An 18,128-nucleotide genomic window follows, 5' to 3' on the forward strand; every position below is an offset into this window, starting at 1 on the left:
TGAAATGATAAATTCATTTCGGGGGAATTCCCTGGTGGTCCTAGGGTTAGGACTCAGTGCTTTCACTGTCAGAGCGGGTTCGATCCCCGGTTGGGGAACTAAGATCCCGCAAACCGCGCGGCTCGGCCAGAAAAGAAAAAAAGGTAAATTCATTTTGGAGAAAGCTTTAAAAATAAACCTAAAACCTCTACCATTTGTCAGCTTTCAGTCTATGGAGGCAAAATAAAGGTCGGTGGAAATTTGCCTCTGACCCCTACAGTTCCATTTTCACTTATTTAGTCATTGCTTCCACGAAGCCTACAAACACCGTCACAGGTGTCCTGTAGAGCCCATTCACATCATCCCACACAGCAGAGTCCAGCCCACGCGGATTCCTCGCCCAGCCGCTTCAGCTTCCAGCCCTTTCTCCACCCCTTTCCTGTTTAGGCGCCTTCGAATGACGTCAGAAGCGAGCGCCGACGCCACAGGAACCAGCGCCCCGCGCCTGCGCTCTGCCGAGGCTCCTCCCGGAGCCCGTCGGGGAACGTTTGGAACCGAGCGCGACGGGGCTTCGAGACCCGCTAGGGCCAAGTCTTTAGCTTGAGGCGTCGCTGCGCCGAGGACGATGAACCGCAGCCGCCAAGTGACGTGCGTGGCCTGGGTCCGCTGCGGCGTGGCCAAAGAGACGCCAGACAAGGTGAGGCCTGGTCGCTCCGAGGTAGGGGGAGCGGCCTTTTTGCAGCACCCTGAGTCAGCTCCACCTGGGGACCTGGACCCTGAACGCGCGGCTGGTGGGACTGACGGGGTGAGGCCGGCTGTGCCCTGTTGTTTGTCGTGACTAGGGCTGCGGCTCCGAGGGTCTGGGACTCCAGGGCCTGGGATCGGGGGCCCCGCCTCCTCACGGTCCCTTCCCCCAAGCAGCCCCACCCCCAGTTCGCACACACGTGGACATCACGGGCTGGAAGGGGGCGGGGTGTTGCTCGGAAGGGGAGCTCCCCCAGAGCCTTCCTGACGACACCACGTCGTCTCCCACCAGCCCAGTGCGTTTCCAGGCATAGCGGGAAGAGGGGCCACATATGTGAAACTCCACTTTCTACTCCACCGCTCGGCGTTTAGAGGAATAAACTGGATGAAAGCTGTGGTGTAGAAAAGCTGGTATGGAGACCACGGTGTCGTGAGGCTGGGAGTTGAATTAGGAATTTCTCGCAGTAGTCCAAATGAGATGTTGACGTGGCATTGGGGATGCGAGGTAAACGCGACACGTCATGAAGGGAAAGCCTACAGGAGTGAGAGACTGAGTCTGTAGCAGAGGAGAAGATTACTTAAGTTATTCACCAGATACTTACGAAGCGCTTTCTCTGTACTAGGCATTGTTCAGGGTCCTGGGATAGGCATGAACAAAACAGGAAAAGTCCCTGCCTTTATGGAGTTGATACATGCATTTATAATACTATGTCAGTGGGAATAAATGCTATGAAAGAAACAGGGACGGGGGAGTGTTTGTTTCAATGTTATTGAGCCAATTTCACCAGGGCACAGACTGTTTTATTCACCAGTTTCTCCAGTGTTTGGCTCACAGTAGGCATTCAGTGTGGTATATGTAGAATAGGGACAGGAAACCATCTCATATTAAAAATTATTGAAGGAGGTAAGAGTTGTTGTTTAAAAGGAACATACAGACTTTCAAATACTTGAAGACAGTGATTTCCAAACATGTCTACACATTGGAACCACTTGGGGAGCTTAAAAAAATACCAGCTCCCGAGTGTTGTGATTTAATTAGCCTGGAGTAGAGCCTGAAATTGTTAAAAGATTCCCCCATGTGACTCTATTGTGCAGACAAATTTGGAACCATTGCTTGAAGAGTTTATAGGAAGAAGAGATTGAATTTATTCTACAAAGTCCCAGAAAGGAAAACTCAAATCAATAAGAGAGATTTGAAAAATAAGTATCTTTTGATTAAACTTAAGAACCTTTAGTTTCTGGAGCTAACAGTAGAATGTCATCACCCAAGAGGATTTCCATATTATTAAAGGCCTTTTAGTACAAACCGCGTGATTGTTTGTTTCATCATCTGTCATCAGGTATCCCTACCATGGGCAGAACACACAGTGACAAGGAGCTTACAGTTTAGCAGTGATACGGGTGTTTTTAAAAGGTACTGAAGCATTGATTAGGTGAGGGAATGCCAGTTTTTAAGTAAAGAGAATGACTTCAGTTTTGAACAGGATGTCCAAGTGGAGAGTCTTATAGGCAATTGGAAAAATGGAACCACAGTATACAGGGCTAGAGAAGGGAAGTTTGGAGTAATCTGTTCAGAGATGGTGGTTTTAGTCTTGAGAATGAATGAGCTTTGCAAGGAAGTGACAGCGTAATGAGTGAATACTTGGCAGGGATACCAGGGGAAAGAGCAGAGGACCAAGGCAAGAGTGGTTTGTTTAGGAATATCCACAAGAATAATGGGGAGAAGCGGTCAAGGAGTTGGGGTAATTGGAAGAAAATGAGATGGGGTTTCATAGAAGCCAGTTTATACACGTCCGTCTTTTTTGAAAAAGACTGGAGAGGTAGACCGAACATGATTTTTTTAACAGTTTTAGGTGAGAAGGATCTTAATTTGTAAGGACCTGTGAAAATTCCATTTGACTTTTGATGTCTTTTGAAGCTGTGTTTTATATTAGTTTGTAAACCTCTTTTTAATTCAAAGGCTTATAATGATTTCCTTAAATATATCATAATAAAATGTTTGGTCTTTTATAGGTAGAGCTTAGTAAAGAAGAAGTGAAACGTCTCATTGCTGAAGCAAAGGAGAAATTACAGTAAGTTTTGGGATGTTGACGCCTGTAGTAAAGTCCAGATGAAATGTAAATCTTAAATGATGACGACAAGGCGGTCTTGTTATTGAACGGTGCCTTTTGGGTGATCTTTTTACTTTTTATTTTTTCATTGGCATAGAGAAGAAGGTGGCAGTGATGAAGAGGAGACAGGCGATCCTTCAGAAGATGGCATGCAGAGTGCCCGTACCCAGGCCCGACCTCGGGAGCCCCTGGAGGATGGCGACCCAGAGGATGACAGGACGCTGGATGATGATGAGCTGGCCGAGTACGCGTTAGATAAATATGATGAGGAAGGTGACCCAGGTTAGAATTCACCCACTTCTGCTGGTTTTTAATCACAAACTCAGTGCGTTAGATCATGCTTCTAGTGTTCCACCAAAGCTTTACTCTGAGAATCTGTTGTCCTTTATGTCAGTCAAATAATTGGGCTCAAGGAAGACAGCATGTTTCCTAAACTGATTTAAAAAATCAGTTCAACCCTCTAGGATCTAAAAAACAAAATAATGTTAGTATGGTATGTTTTATTGCAAGTAGTGGTTATGATAATCTGTAATTCATTTTTCTTTACCTGCAATGAGAGAGGAATTATTACCTCCATTTTACAGAAAAGAAAACAGGCTTACAGAGATGAAATAACTTTGCCAGTATCATGCAGCTGGTGATTAATGGAGCTGAGGTTTGAACATTCTCTGGCTCTGAAGCCTTCATGCTTTTCAGTGTACTTCACTAGATGCAGGGGATAGTTTTTTCCATTGGACTCTGGGTTGTGGACCCCTCTGGGTTGGCTTCCATCCTACTAGGACAGAGTGCCATGGGAATACAGAGAAAGAAGAGCTAACCAGCCTGGAGAAAAGCCATTCAGACACTGCTCCCTGATACTCTCTATACCCTGCAGAGTATTGACTCTGTCTTTCTCATCCAGTAGAAATTCCCGTCTCTGTTGTGCCTGTCAGATGTTTAAGGCGTATTAGCCCTGCCTCCTTAAAGTAGATTCCCCTGAAAATTAAGAGTATCTTCCTTTTCCTGAGTCTATGTTATTCGGGGTCTACTCTATGTCACCTTTGCAGACATGCCATAAAAGAATGCCATTTTGAGGTAAGTTTGGTGAAAAGGGCGTGTAGTATCCTCTCTTTCAGATTCATTAGGCAAGTTAGCATATCAGTGGTTATGAGACATCTTGCAATAAAGAAACCTATTTAACTTTATGAGACTCATCATTTTTCAATTTTATTTGACCAAGCAACCCTTAATTTATTGTGTTGATACCAGTGTTTTAGGGACCTATTTATTCCCAGGTCTGCGAGGCCACCTCTCTGTAGCACTTTTGAATAATGATTACAAGGAGCAAACTAGAGGATCTGAGTAGAGTTCTAATATTTTCTAAAAGGGAGTTTCTTGGTTTGATTTGATTCTTTTAATGGAAGATTGTGTATTCCAAGACTATCAGATGTGCATTCCAGGGCCAAATATAAATGGCTTTTAAACTCCTATTTATTATTATGCACTATTTCCTTTCCCACTTGTGGATGATCCAGTGTTAGTTATGAAATAGATGGTTGGATCTAAGTCTAAAGATGGGATGCCTTAGGAAAAATGCTTTTGTCAAAATGTCTGTTTTATTCATTTTGTTTTATGAATTCTTGACAGATACTGAAACTCTTGGTGAATCTCTTTTGGGTCTTACAGTCTATGGGAGTAATGATCAAGATCCTTATGTTACTTTGAAAGATACGGAGCAGTACGAACGTGAAGTTTTCTTGATTAAGCCCAATGACATTCTCATATCTCTTTTGGGTCTTACAGTCTATGGGAGTAATGATCAAGATCCTTATGTTACTTTGAAAGATACGGTAAATATCTATATGGCTTTTCTAATTATGCTCTTTTAGTGTTTGAAAAACCTTCCCAAATATCTGATTCTAGTCAATGACTTTTTCTCTCTCCACTTAGGAGCAGTACGAACGTGAAGATTTCTTGATTAAGCCCAATGACAATCTCATAGTTTGTGGCAGAGCTGAACAGGACCAGTGCAATTTAGAGGTACATGGTAAGTGGGATACATCCCTTACTAAAAAGTTTTCTACTTAAGTCATACTAAAATAACCATCATAGTAACTATTATGGATTTCTAAGCACCAGATCCTTCTGTATTTCATTTAAGTTGGTTATGTAGTTAAATCAGACTTCCTGGTTATTGTGCCTGGGCATGTGTAGTCCAATGGGTTAGTTTGGTACTTGACTTTACTTATGGAAGTAGGTCACCTGGAAGGTTCTAACTGGGTTTTTTCCATCTTTTGTTTAAACATTTTTGCCAGTTTTTAACTTTTTTCCCTTAATGGAGAAAACCTGGAAGTAAAACTATTTTAAAATGCAAGAAAAAATTATAATCTCATTACCCTGAGGTAACTGTTTACCCTGGCTCTTTACTCCAGTTTGCTTTCTGGCTGTTTTTTCTTTATATGGCAAAGATTACACTCAATATAATTTATCCTGCTTTTTTTCAGAGTCATTTCAAATAGATCCCCTTTTGCAAAACATTTTATTCTTTTCATAAAACTTCAGCATAGAGGCCCACATTTTTCTTCAGAGACCAAAACATTTTGGTCACCTTTCTCAGTGCAGAGAATGTTTGCACTAAAGCCAGAGGTGAATACAGTTGAACCTTGAACAACACGGGGTTGAACTGCATAGATCCACTTATATGCAGACTTTTGTTACTAGTAAATACTACACTACTACACAATGCGAGTTTGGTTGGGATACAGAGGGTGGACTATAAGTTATACAGGGGTTTTCTACTGTGCAGAGGGTCAGCATCCCTAACTTCTGCATTGTTCAAGGGTCAGCTGTACTTTGAATCTGAAGTAGGCAATGATTTGAATTTTCCTTTTTTATTGGAATTCTTAGATACTTCTTAATGTTGATATTTATTAATTCAACAAACATTAATGACTATTTTCTTAAAATAGACCTTTAAGATGTCTGGAATATTCTGCCTCCATATCTTCCCTTTTTCTTTTTTTTTGCCCCTTCCTGTGTGCACACGTCCTCGGACAGGTCCATTCGTGCCCAGATGCTCTCCTTCCCCAACACTCTTCTGTTCACCTGTCTTAAAATTTTGAAGCTTTAAAGAGATTAATAGGCTAATGCCTTTTCTTATAGGAAACACAGTCACACAGTTTGAAAATTAAAACCCTTGGGTTTAATGTTTTACTCCATTTTTTAGCTTGGATTTCTTCACAGTCTTTAAGACTGCCCTCAGGAAGCCTATCAATCAGGCCATTTTTATTCCATGGCCCATTGTGATCTATTTATAAAGTCAAAAAGGCTTTAAATAGCAAATACGTCAATGTGAAGTTATTCTCCTAATTATCTTTGAACTATTTACATATTTCAAATGTAAACCATGATGATGGAATTTTTAAAAGAACAATTCTAATTTCAAAAAATTGCAACTATTACGGTTTGTCATCGTTGATTTTTATGCATTCTTATTTGAGAATTTACTGTAGTCATTCCTTTGACTCTCATGAGCATTAGACAGGAGCTGAGAACTTGAAGTAAAGCAGTTGTATTCCTACGTTGTTCTAGGTTAGGTCATTAACGATATATTTTATTTGGATTTGGTGTGAATCTCCAGATTACCTAGTGTATCTCTGTTCAAGAATAATTTCAAAATTGCACTCTAAATCAAATCTGAATAATAATCTGACATGGTTAAAAGAAGATTATTTTAAGGTGTCATCATCATTTTTATTTAAAATGTAAGCTGAGTACATTGACCATAGTTGGGGTTCTTGCAGGGCCACAACCTAATCATTTTGAACACATACTTATCATAAAGTGATGTGATAGAGCATTACATGGAATCTGCTGATCCTAAGATCTGTCCCAGATGCAGTGGTCTGAAGAATTTTTAAAAAATCCTTAGCTTATCTTAACATTGCTTCTTTCTAGTAAAAAACATATTGGGGGAAATTTCTGACTATTTGGGCTCTATTTTTATCAGTGTTTCATTATATAATTTTTAAAAGACTTCTTATTGATTTTAACAATAAATATTAAAGAAGCAATTTTTGACAGGCATTTAGACTTCTAAATATGAGTTATTTCTCTCCAGAGCTGATTTGTTCTTCTTTACTTATGGCCAGATAGACCTTTAAAAGATAAAATAATAATGAAGTACTCCTTATGGAGACCTCGTTTGTTTTCTGTAATTGGTGAACCAGAAGGTAGGACCATTTTAGCCGGGAAACATGCAGATGGAGTATTCGGGCAGATGTCAATTCTCTATCAGTGTTCCTGTTTCCCTTTGGGGCACACCAGGTGTGTGTCATATTAGACATGAAAAATTTTTGCCTAGCAGTAAATACTTCGGAATGTCTTTAATGTCATAAAATACGTCTCACTTTAAGCAAGTGTCTCCCATAGGTTTAAAAGGGAGAATCTTTTGAGTGGGATATGATTTCTTATTCTGATGTAATAAAGTCTCTTTTCCCAATCTTCTCAGTTTATAATCAAGAAGAAGATTCTTTTTATGTCCACCATGATATCCTGTTGTCTGCATACCCTTTGAGTGTGGAATGGCTGAATTTTGATCCTAGCCCAGATGATTCAACTGGTAATTAGAAAACTTGAGATTGCTCAATGGTTCTACTCCTATGTGTTTTTCCTAGCCCCATAAGTTACCTATTTTGTATGAATGTTTTCATAATTATTGATGTTTTATGAAGTTAATGTTATTTTATGAAGTTATATAGTTCTCCAAACACAGTCACTTAATTGTTTTGGGTCTCTGTGTCTCCAGACGTTGGACAGGCTAAGGAGGTTGCTGCTCCACTGTAGGCAGAAGCACAGGGCCTGGAAGCTTTGGGTCTGCAGAACTGTGTGAAGGTCTCCTAAAAACCCAAACCTATAAACTGGCATGGTGTGTCTGATGTTACCAGCTAGAGTTTAGTGCATGACCCTTTTCAGAAAACATCAAGGTAAACCAAAATGAAGAAAGAATTGGGCTCTCGTGTTAGTCCCTTTGGCCATAGCTGCACGGTACTAGTTGCCCCTGCATACTTAACAAGGATAAAAACTGTTAATACTCATACCTTACGTCTTGTTTGCAAAGCTTGTTCACATTCATGATCTAAACAAATCCTCATCCTCACAACAGTCTACGAAGTTAGGAAGGGTTTTCTCATTACATAAGTGAGGACCCTGGGACGGGGAGGCCCTTGTTATTCAAACTGTGGTGTGAGGACCGGCAGCACAGCATTGCCATCACCTGGGAGCCAGTTAGAAATGCAGTTTTGGGCCCCACCCAAGACCTCCTGAAACTGAATCTGCATTTTAACAACATTCAGGTGGTATACACACATACGAAAGTTTGAGAGAAACTGCTCTAAGCCATGACTCAGTTAATCTGAAGTGTCATGTATTTCATTAGGAGTTGTATTTTAAATCATAAGTATATCATCTCTTCCTGTAGGAAATTACATTGCTGTGGGAAACATGACCCCCGTTATTGAAGTGTGGGACCTTGATATAGTGGACTCTTTGGAGCCAGTCTTTACACTTGGAAGTAAGCTATCAAAAAAGAAGAAAAAGAAAGGAAAGAAGGTAAACAAGCTAATAGATATTTAAACTCTGATGACAAACAGAGAGGTTTATGGGGCTGGGGATGGGGGATGGGAACATGCACTTTTTCAATTAGACACTTTCGGTGAAATAGGACAGGTAATTATGAAGTTACTCTAGTTTCTAGTTTTGAAAAGCCCATCCAAAGAAAAATTGACTTCTGATTATATAAAACCTCCACTGGCACGTTATTCATCCTTACACAAAACAAATTACTCTTCAGGTTATGATCTTCCTTCATATAGAGTAGCTATTCACACTAATATGCTATTTTTGAACTTTTAAAATATTTCTGTTTAGCCTTGAGTATGTTGAATTCTAAATATCCATGTATTAATTTCTGTAGCTTTTAAAACTCAGGTTTTTGGTGGGGGAGAGATAGGTGGGGTGGGGATTGACTTGTAGAATTATAGCACCTAGATGAAGAACTACTATAGGTTCTTCCCTGTAAAGAACATTTATCACGTCTCTCAAGTAAGAGGAGGAAAAGGTGTTTCTTTCCCTAGATATTTGGGCAAGTTTACTTAAAATCAAAATAAGGTTTAAAGAATCTTTCAAATTAATATACCAATTTTATTTGGGGGTGTACTTTAATACCAAAAGTAATTAAACAATTATTACAGAATTCCTCAGCAGATGGGCATACCGATGCTGTCCTTGACCTTTCTTGGAATAAGCTGATCAGGTAAAAAGAAATACCATTTGCAGGATTGTTAAAGACGGTAACCATTGTGATTTTACCTCCTGTCTACACTTACCTCTCTACATTGTGAGTTTCGCATCTTTGTGTCCATGTTTTATTTTCTTTTCCTGCAGTACAAGCTGCTGGAAGGCAGGAGCTTTGCTGTCTGTATCCTTGCACCCCCCAGCATCACCTGCCAGCTCTTCACTTAGTAGATGCTCATTACATATTTGGGGACCAAGTGCCCTCCTCTCCAGCACCACTGGGAAAAAACAGTATGTACTGCAGTGCCAGTGGTGCAGTAGAATTGTTTCTTCGGGGAAGACATTTTTCTCACTTCATTTAGTTTTCACATCTCATCCACGTGTTCTTTATATATATATATTTTTTTAACTGTGGTAAAATATATGTAACATTACCATTTTAACCACGTTTAGGTATACAGTTCATTGGACATTTTTGCACATTGTTGTGCAAAACGATTACCACCATTCAACTCCAGAACCTTTTCATCTTCCAGAACTGAAACTATATGCCCATTAAACAATAATTCCCCATTTCCTGCTCCCCCCAGGCCCTAGTAACTACCATTCTACTTTCTGTCTCTATGAGTTGATTCTTCCAGGTACCTCTTTTTTTTTTTTTTTTAACATCTTTATTGGAGTATAATTGCTTTACAATGGTGTGTTAGTTTCTGCTTTATAACAAAGTGAATCAGCTATACATATACATATGTCCCCATATCTCCTCCTTCTTGCGTCTCCCCGTTATAAGTGGAATCATACAGTATTTGTCCTCTTGTGACTGGCTTACTTCACTTAGCAAAAGTTGTAGCATGTGGCAGTATTTCCTTTCTTTTTAAGGCAGAATAATACTCCATTGTACGTATATGCCATATTTTGTTTATCCATCTGTTGATGGACACCTGGGTTGCTTCCACCTCTTGGCTCTTGTGAATAATGCTGCTGTTATTGACACAGATATACATAACATGGATTTACGTGTATCTGTTAGAGTCCCTGCTTTCAGTTCTTTTGAATATATAGCCAAAAGTGGAATTGCTGGATCTAATGGTAGTTCTATGTTTACCTTTTTGAGGAACCACCATACTGTTTTCTACAGCAGTTGAACCATTTACCTCCCCTCCAGCAGTGCACAAGGGTTCCAGTTTTTCCACATCCTCTCCATCACTTGATACCTTCTGTTTTTGTTATTGTTGTTTTCATAATAGCCATCCAAGCAGGTATGATGCGGTATCTCATTGCAGTTTTTTAAAATAAATTTATTTATTTATATTATTATTTTTATTTGTTTTGGCTGTGTTGGGTCTTTGTTGCTCTGCGCAGGCTTTCTCTAGTTGCCACGAGCAGGGGCTCCTCTTCGTTGTGGTGCGTGGGCTTCTCACTGCGGTGGCTTCTCGTTGCAGAGCACAGGCTCTAGAGTGTGCAGGCTTCAGTAGATGTGGCACGTGGGCTCAGTAGTTGTGGCTCGTGGGCTCTAGAGTGCAGGCTCAGTAGTTGTGGCGCACGGGCTTAGTTGCCCCGCGGCATGTGGGATCTTCCCGGACCAGGGCTTGAACCCGTGTCCCCTGTATTGGCAGGCAGATTCTTAACCACTGCGCCACCAGGGAAACCCTCATTGCAGTTTTGATTTGCATTTCCCTAATGATTAGTGCTGTTGATCATCTTTTCAAGTACTTATTGGCCATTTTTATATATTCTTTGGAGAAATGTCTATCCAAGTCTTTTTGTCTATTTTTCAATTGGGTTGTTTGGTTTTTTGTTGTTGAGTTGTGTGAGTTCTTTATATATTCTGAATGTTAATCTCTTAAGAGATTTATGATTTGCCAATATTTTCCCCCATTCGATTGATTGCCTTTAACTCTATTGAAGTGTCCTTTGATGCACAGAAGTTTTTCATTTTGATGTAGTACAGTTCATTTTTACTTTTGTTGCCTGTGCTTTTAGTATTATAGCCAAGAACTCATTGCCAAATCCATTGTCATGAAGATTTTCCCCTAAAAGTTTTATAGTTTTAGCTCTTAAGTTTAAGTCTTTGATCCATTTTGAGTTACTTTTTCTATACTATTCTATATAAGGTAAGGGTTCACCTTAATTCTTTTGCATGTCATCCACATATTTTTCATACTTATCCTTAAACAACAATTACTGCAAAGGGGCCATTTTCCTAATAGTATAGTTGGTTTGAGGGTCTGCTAAGGCAAGGGAGGTAAGCATTAGGTTGAGTACAGCTTACTTAAGAGGGGTAAGAACAAACTGGATTACCCAGGGCACTTTTTTTAAAAGCATTTCTATTACACTGGACACTTTATAGTTGTGAGCATTCTAAGGAAGATCCCAGAGTGCTGGCTTACTGAAGGATATCCTATCTTGTTTGTGTTCAGACCTCTTCAGAGTTACAACTATTTGGGGAAATGGACCTGAGAAAGTTGTTTAGGTTAGTATTTCCCAAACATAGCTGCAAATCAGAAACTTCTGGGTAACCCTTTAAAGTACAAGTTCCTAGCCTCTAATCCCCCAAGACTGAGTCCATCGTTCTGGAGCAGGGGTCCAAGAATCTGTTGGTGGTTTTGTTTTTAATTTTCAAAGCTTCCCCAGATGAATGTCTTGCTGCTGGGCTACAGGCAGTTGTTCGGGTTTTGCTTGAATTGGCCCTGATCCTGACGAATGGGCAAATAAATAAGAGATCTAATAATGAGTGTACCATGCTTTTAGAAACCCAATTTTATTTATAAATTCTTATATAGCAACTGTTGAGTTGAGCAACTGAAAGTTCTTTCTAATGGAACAACCTCTCGTCAGTATTCCAACTGACTCGTCAATTCCTTTCCCCAGCCACAATTCCCTAGTTCCATTTAGACCCTTATCAGCACCTGTACTCCCTTCCTTCCCCATTTGCACTCACATCTCTTTGACTTCAGTGCCATACATTTCTTTGCTCCTTCACTCTCCTTTCTCAATCTTATTTTATTTTTTATTTATTTTTTTTAATGACATGTCACTTTAAATTATTTATTTATTTATATTTATTTATTTTTGGCTGCGTTGGGTCTTTGTTGCTGTGCGAGGGCTTTCTCTAGTTGCGGCGAGTGGGGACCACTCTTCATCGCGGTGCGCGGGCCTCTCACCATCGTGGCCTCTCTTGCTGCGGAGCACAAGCTCCAGACGCGCAGGCTCAGTAGTTGCTTCAGTAGATGTGGCACGTGGGCTCAGTAGTTGTGGCTCGTGGGCTCTAGAGTGCAGGCTCAGTAGTTGTGGCGCACGGGCTTAGTTGCCCCGCGGCATGTGGGATCTTCCCGGACCAGGGCTTGAACCCGTGTCCCCTGTATTGGCAGGCAGATTCTTAACCACTGCGCCACCAGGGAAACCCTCATTGCAGTTTTGATTTGCATTTCCCTAATGATTAGTGCTGTTGATCATCTTTTCAAGTACTTATTGGCCATTTTTATATATTCTTTGGAGAAATGTCTATCCAAGTCTTTTTGTCTATTTTTCAATTGGGTTGTTTGGTTTTTTGTTGTTGAGTTGTGTGAGTTCTTTATATATTCTGAATGTTAATCTCTTAAGAGATTTATGATTTGCCAATATTTTCCCCCATTCGATTGATTGCCTTTAACTCTATTGAAGTGTCCTTTGATGCACAGAAGTTTTTCATTTTGATGTAGTACAGTTCATTTTTACTTTTGTTGCCTGTGCTTTTAGTATTATAGCCAAGAACTCATTGCCAAATCCATTGTCATGAAGATTTTCCCCTAAAAGTTTTATAGTTTTAGCTCTTAAGTTTAAGTCTTTGATCCATTTTGAGTTACTTTTTCTATACTATTCTATATAAGGTAAGGGTTCACCTTAATTCTTTTGCATGTCATCCACATATTTTTCATACTTATCCTTAAACAACAATTACTGCAAAGGGGCCATTTTCCTAATAGTATAGTTGGTTTGAGGGTCTGCTAAGGCAAGGGAGGTAAGCATTAGGTTGAGTACAGCTTACTTAAGAGGGGTAAGAACAAACTGGATTACCCAGGGCACTTTTTTTAAAAGCATTTCTATTACACTGGACACTTTATAGTTGTGAGCATTCTAAGGAAGATCCCAGAGTGCTGGCTTACTGAAGGATATCCTATCTTGTTTGTGTTCAGACCTCTTCAGAGTTACAACTATTTGGGGAAATGGACCTGAGAAAGTTGTTTAGGTTAGTATTTCCCAAACATAGCTGCAAATCAGAAACTTCTGGGTAACCCTTTAAAGTACAAGTTCCTAGCCTCTAATCCCCCAAGACTGAGTCCATCGTTCTGGAGCAGGGGTCCAAGAATCTGTTGGTGGTTTTGTTTTTAATTTTCAAAGCTTCCCCAGATGAATGTCTTGCTGCTGGGCTACAGGCAGTTGTTCGGGTTTTGCTTGAATTGGCCCTGATCCTGACGAATGGGCAAATAAATAAGAGATCTAATAATGAGTGTACCATGCTTTTAGAAACCCAATTTTATTTATAAATTCTTATATAGCAACTGTTGAGTTGAGCAACTGAAAGTTCTTTCTAATGGAACAACCTCTCGTCAGTATTCCAACTGACTCGTCAATTCCTTTCCCCAGCCACAATTCCCTAGTTCCATTTAGACCCTTATCAGCACCTGTACTCCCTTCCTTCCCCATTTGCACTCACATCTCTTTGACTTCAGTGCCATACATTTCTTTGCTCCTTCACTCTCCTTTCTCAATCTTATTTTATTTTTTATTTATTTTTTTTAATGACATGTCACTTTAAATTATTTATTTATTTATATTTATTTATTTTTGGCTGCGTTGGGTCTTTGTTGCTGTGCGAGGGCTTTCTCTAGTTGCGGCGAGTGGGGACCACTCTTCATCGCGGTGCGCGGGCCTCTCACCATCGTGGCCTCTCTTGCTGCGGAGCACAAGCTCCAGACGCGCAGGCTCAGTAGTTGCGGCTCACGGGCCCAGTTGCTCCGCGGCATGTGGGATCTTCCCAGACCAGGGCTCGAACCCGTGTCCCCTGCGTTGGCAGGCAGATTCTCAACCACTGCGCCACCAGGGAAGCCCTCAATCTTATTTTAGATCTTGGTTCTCCTTTCCCCTTTCTTTACTGAAAAGGTACAGTATGCTTTAAAATATGTCCCATACTATGGTGCACAGAGTTTAGGATTACGGTGAGGAATAACATGTTGACCTTGTTACTGGTGGGGCCCTTGGTTTCTAGTAAAATCCTCCCAGGAAAAAAAAAATGCATGTTCTCTGCTAATTCATACTCTTGTTGGAGTGCTCTTCTTGCGGTTGTAGTGTTCAGAAGTTTTGTTTTTGTTTTTTTAGCCTCATACAATAAGAACTTTAATGTGGGAGGAATCTCAGATATTTTTGGAACGACTGGGATGAAAAATGTACTGTGGAATTTTAACTTTTTGCTGTTGGGAGACATAGAATATAAATAAACTAGTTACTGGGAATTTAAATTAATGTTTAATTTATAAAATGCTAAGGACTTAAAACATTGTGACCTGTATGTGGGACTTAATGGTAGAAGAAAGCTAGCATGACCTGAATATACATGATCCTTGTAAGGGACCTTGCATATATCACTGAAGTGTAAGTTACAAAACTGAAAGTAGTTTGTATAATGGAAGTAATTTATTGAGGAAATAATATCTGAAAATGAGTCGATCAGCATTTTATTTCAACAGTATATTGGTTTTCTGAACAAAAACATTACTGTCACTAATGCCCTAATTTTGTGTTGAGCCATGTTAAAGTTCGATGTTGAAGAATGAGCTTTCAATTTCAGGAGTATCTATATTTTTAGGAGGCAGCTAACATTTATCAAGGGCCTGCTATATCCCAGTTAGCCAGGTTCTTGCATAGCAGCTCTTTGAGGCTGGTTGTTTCATTCTCATTGGCAGGCAAATGGCAGCACCAAGACTCCATTTCAGGTTTTCTGGGCCCTAAAGCCTGTGTTCCGCTGTAGAACTACATTATTAGCACTTGATCCCTAAGAGGTAGACATATTGGGTTTTTTCTGTTAATAGCATTTAATGCTCTTTTTTAAGGAAGAAAAAAAAACAGTTGAGATGTAATTCATACTATATGACCTAGCAAGTACACATGTCATAAAATCCACTCTCTTAAAGTATGTAATTCAGTAGTTTTCAGTATATTCACAAAGTTATGCAGCCATCACCACTGTCTAATTCCATAACATTTTTCATCAGTCCAAAAACCATTACATACCCATTAGCAGTCACTCCTCTTTCTCCTTTCCCTCCAGCCCCTGGTAGCTACTCATATGCTTTCTGTCTCTGTGGATTTGCCTATTCTGGACATTTCCTAGAAATGGAATCATATAATACGTGGCCATATGTATCTAGCTTCTGACTTAGCATAATGTTTTCAAGGTCCATCTGTGTTGCAGCATGTATCAGTACATCATTTTCTATTGCTGAATAATATTCTCTTGTATGGATATACCACATTTTGTGTATCCATTCACCAGTTAATGGACATTTAGTTTGTTTTTGCCTGTTACGAATAATGCTGCTGTGAACATTCATGAACAAGTTTTTGCATGGACATATGTTTTCATTTTCTTGGATACATACCTAAGAGTTTAATTGGTGGGTCATGTGGTAGTGTCTCTACTGTTTACATTCCCACCAGCAATGTAGGGGGGTTCCAATTTCTCTACATCTTGCTAACCCTTGTCTGTCTTTTTCATTATAGCCATCCTGTGAGTATAAAGTGGTATCTCATTTTTTTGATTTTCATTTCCCTAATGACTAATGGTGTTGATCATCTTTTCGCATGCTCATTGGCCATTTGTATATCTTCTTTGGAGAAATGTCTGTTCAGATCCTTTGCCCATCTTCTGATTGGGTTTTGTCTTTTTATTATTTGGTTGAGAGTTCTTTATGTATTCTAGATAGAAGCCCTTTATCACTTATATGATTTACAAATATTTTCTCCTGTTCTGTGGGTTGTTTTTTCACTTTCTTGGTAGTCTTATTTGCAACACAAAAGTTTTTCATGCTGATGATATCAGTTTATTTATTTCTTTTGTTCTTTTTGCTTTTGGTGTCATATCTAAGAAACCATTGCCTAACCCATTGTCATGAAGATTTATACCTGGGGTTTTTTGTTTTGTTTTTTTGAGTGCTTTATAGTTTTAGCTATTGTGTTTAGTAGACCTGTGATCTATTTTGAATCACTTTTTGTGTATAGTGTGAGGTAGGGCTCTATCTTCATTTTTTTGCTGTAGAATATCCAGTTGACCCTGAGTCATTTGTTGAAGATACTGTTTTTTTTCCCCATTGAACAAAGAATGCTCTTGGCACCCTTGTCAGAAACCAGTGAACATAAATTTGAGGGTTTAATTCTGGACTCTTCTATTCTTTATTTCTGTCCTATGCAAGTACCACATTGTTAGGATTACTGTTATTTTTCGGTCAGTTTTGAAATCAGGAACTGTGAATTTTTCAACTTGCTCTCCTTTTTTCAAGATTATTTTGACTAGTCTGGGTCCCTTGCATTTCCATATCAATTTTAAAACCAGCATTCAGTTTTCTGCAAAAGGGTCAGCTGGGATTGTGGTTGAATCTATAAATCAATCTGTAGTTGGCAATATTTCTGTCTTAATGTTAAGCCTTCCAGTCCGTGAGCATGAGATGACCTTCCATTAATTTAGATACTCTAATTTCTTTCAACAATCTTTTATTGTTTTCAGTATATTAAAAATCTTGCTTTTCTTTTGTTAAATTTATTCCTAAGTATTTTATTCTTTTTGATGGTATTGTAAATGGAATTCTTGCATGTAATCCTCTTGATTTTTAAAAGATTACCTGATTTGTTTCCTCCCTTTCTCAGAAATGTGCTGGCCAGTGCATCAGCTGATAACACTGTTATTCTGTGGGATATGTCCTTGGGGAAACCAGCAGCCAGCCTAGCTGTACATACAGACAAGGTATGGTGATTTAATGGATAAAAGGGATTCTAAAAAATCTGAGACATATATTGTCTACAAATAATCCCAAACATTTAGATATGGCTTTTTGTGAATTACAAAGTGCTTTGACATGCTGTCTCACTGGATCCTTCACAGAGCCCTTTGTGATAGTTATAATTACCCACCTGAGAGATGCAAAAATGGGTGCAGAAAGGTGAAGTGACTAGGAACATTAGTGCTTTGCAGCATTTTTACAGAGGCTCCTAAAAAGGGATGAAGGGGTATCAGTCACCAAATGGGGTTAAAGAATTTAACAGATGTTACTACAGAACCCAGGGATCTAATGTGCTAATGTACATTGTGAAACTTCCGGAACGTGTGGAGTTGCCCAGTAAGTTTGACAGCTCCCATTTTTTCTCCTGATTATACTTCAGCATTTGAGGGACATAGGTATACTGCCAAGCATAATTTGGGAAATGCTGCATTGTGTCTTTTAAGTGCCAGCCTTTGTTCGGAAGTATGTTTTGTCCTTTTTATTATGCAGTACATTTACGTTTCTTTAAATAGTACTACATTTCAAAGGGAAAAATCTGTAGAAACACTGCCAAATTGAGTCTCACCAAGTATAAGGCAGTTTTACCAAACCAAAATAAACATTGATCTATTCATTTACGTTTCTTTCTTTTAGGTCCAGACTCTCCAGTTTCATCCATTTGAAGCACAGACTCTGATTTCTGGATCATATGATAAGTAAGAAAGCATTTCAGGAATTATTGCTGTTGTTTTTATCCTCTTGAACTAATTCAGAAAGTGTCACTTGATGCTCAGGTAGAATTTATTACTGAGGCTTCTGTGTGTTTAAATTTGTAGGAGTACTTATTTGTCCTTTCAACTTGATCCTTTCAATCTGCAAGGGAGGTTCTGTTATAATGTAGTTCCTAACTAGCAACTACTTTGATTTTTTTTTTTTTTTTTTTTTTTTTCGTGGTATGCGGGCCTCCCTCTGTTGTGGCCTCTCCCATTGCGGAGCACAGGCTCCGGAC

General features: G+C 39.4%; 1 protein-coding gene across 3 annotated transcripts in view; it reads left to right on the forward strand.

The window, feature by feature from the left end:
* The first annotated feature begins 476 nt into the window (after positions 1–476).
* PWP1 (PWP1 homolog, endonuclein) overlaps positions 477–18,128 on the forward strand; it is a 24,562-nt gene continuing 6,910 nt past the window's right edge. Inside the window, exons 1-10 of one of the 3 annotated variants that reach the window (XM_024127516.3) lie at positions 477–676; positions 2,737–2,795; positions 2,932–3,116; positions 4,461–4,564; positions 4,770–4,860; positions 7,324–7,434; positions 8,293–8,423; positions 9,065–9,126; positions 17,007–17,103; positions 17,774–17,835. In XM_024127516.3, the coding sequence (XP_023983284.1) occupies positions 605–676; positions 2,737–2,795; positions 2,932–3,116; positions 4,461–4,564; positions 4,770–4,860; positions 7,324–7,434; positions 8,293–8,423; positions 9,065–9,126; positions 17,007–17,103; positions 17,774–17,835 (974 nt within the window). In that variant the 5' untranslated portion in view covers positions 477–604. Of the gene's footprint in view, positions 677–2,736; positions 2,796–2,931; positions 3,117–4,460; positions 4,565–4,602; positions 4,664–4,763; positions 4,861–7,323; positions 7,435–7,482; positions 7,707–8,292; positions 8,424–9,064; positions 9,127–17,006; positions 17,104–17,773; positions 17,836–18,128 lie in introns of those variants that run through there. The other 2 variants (XM_024127513.3, XM_028490559.2) reach the window with 2 other exon arrangements.

Source organism: Physeter macrocephalus, chromosome 6 (genome assembly GCF_002837175.3).
Source record: "Physeter macrocephalus isolate SW-GA chromosome 6, ASM283717v5, whole genome shotgun sequence".
Lineage (NCBI taxonomy): Eukaryota > Metazoa > Chordata > Mammalia > Artiodactyla > Physeteridae > Physeter > Physeter macrocephalus.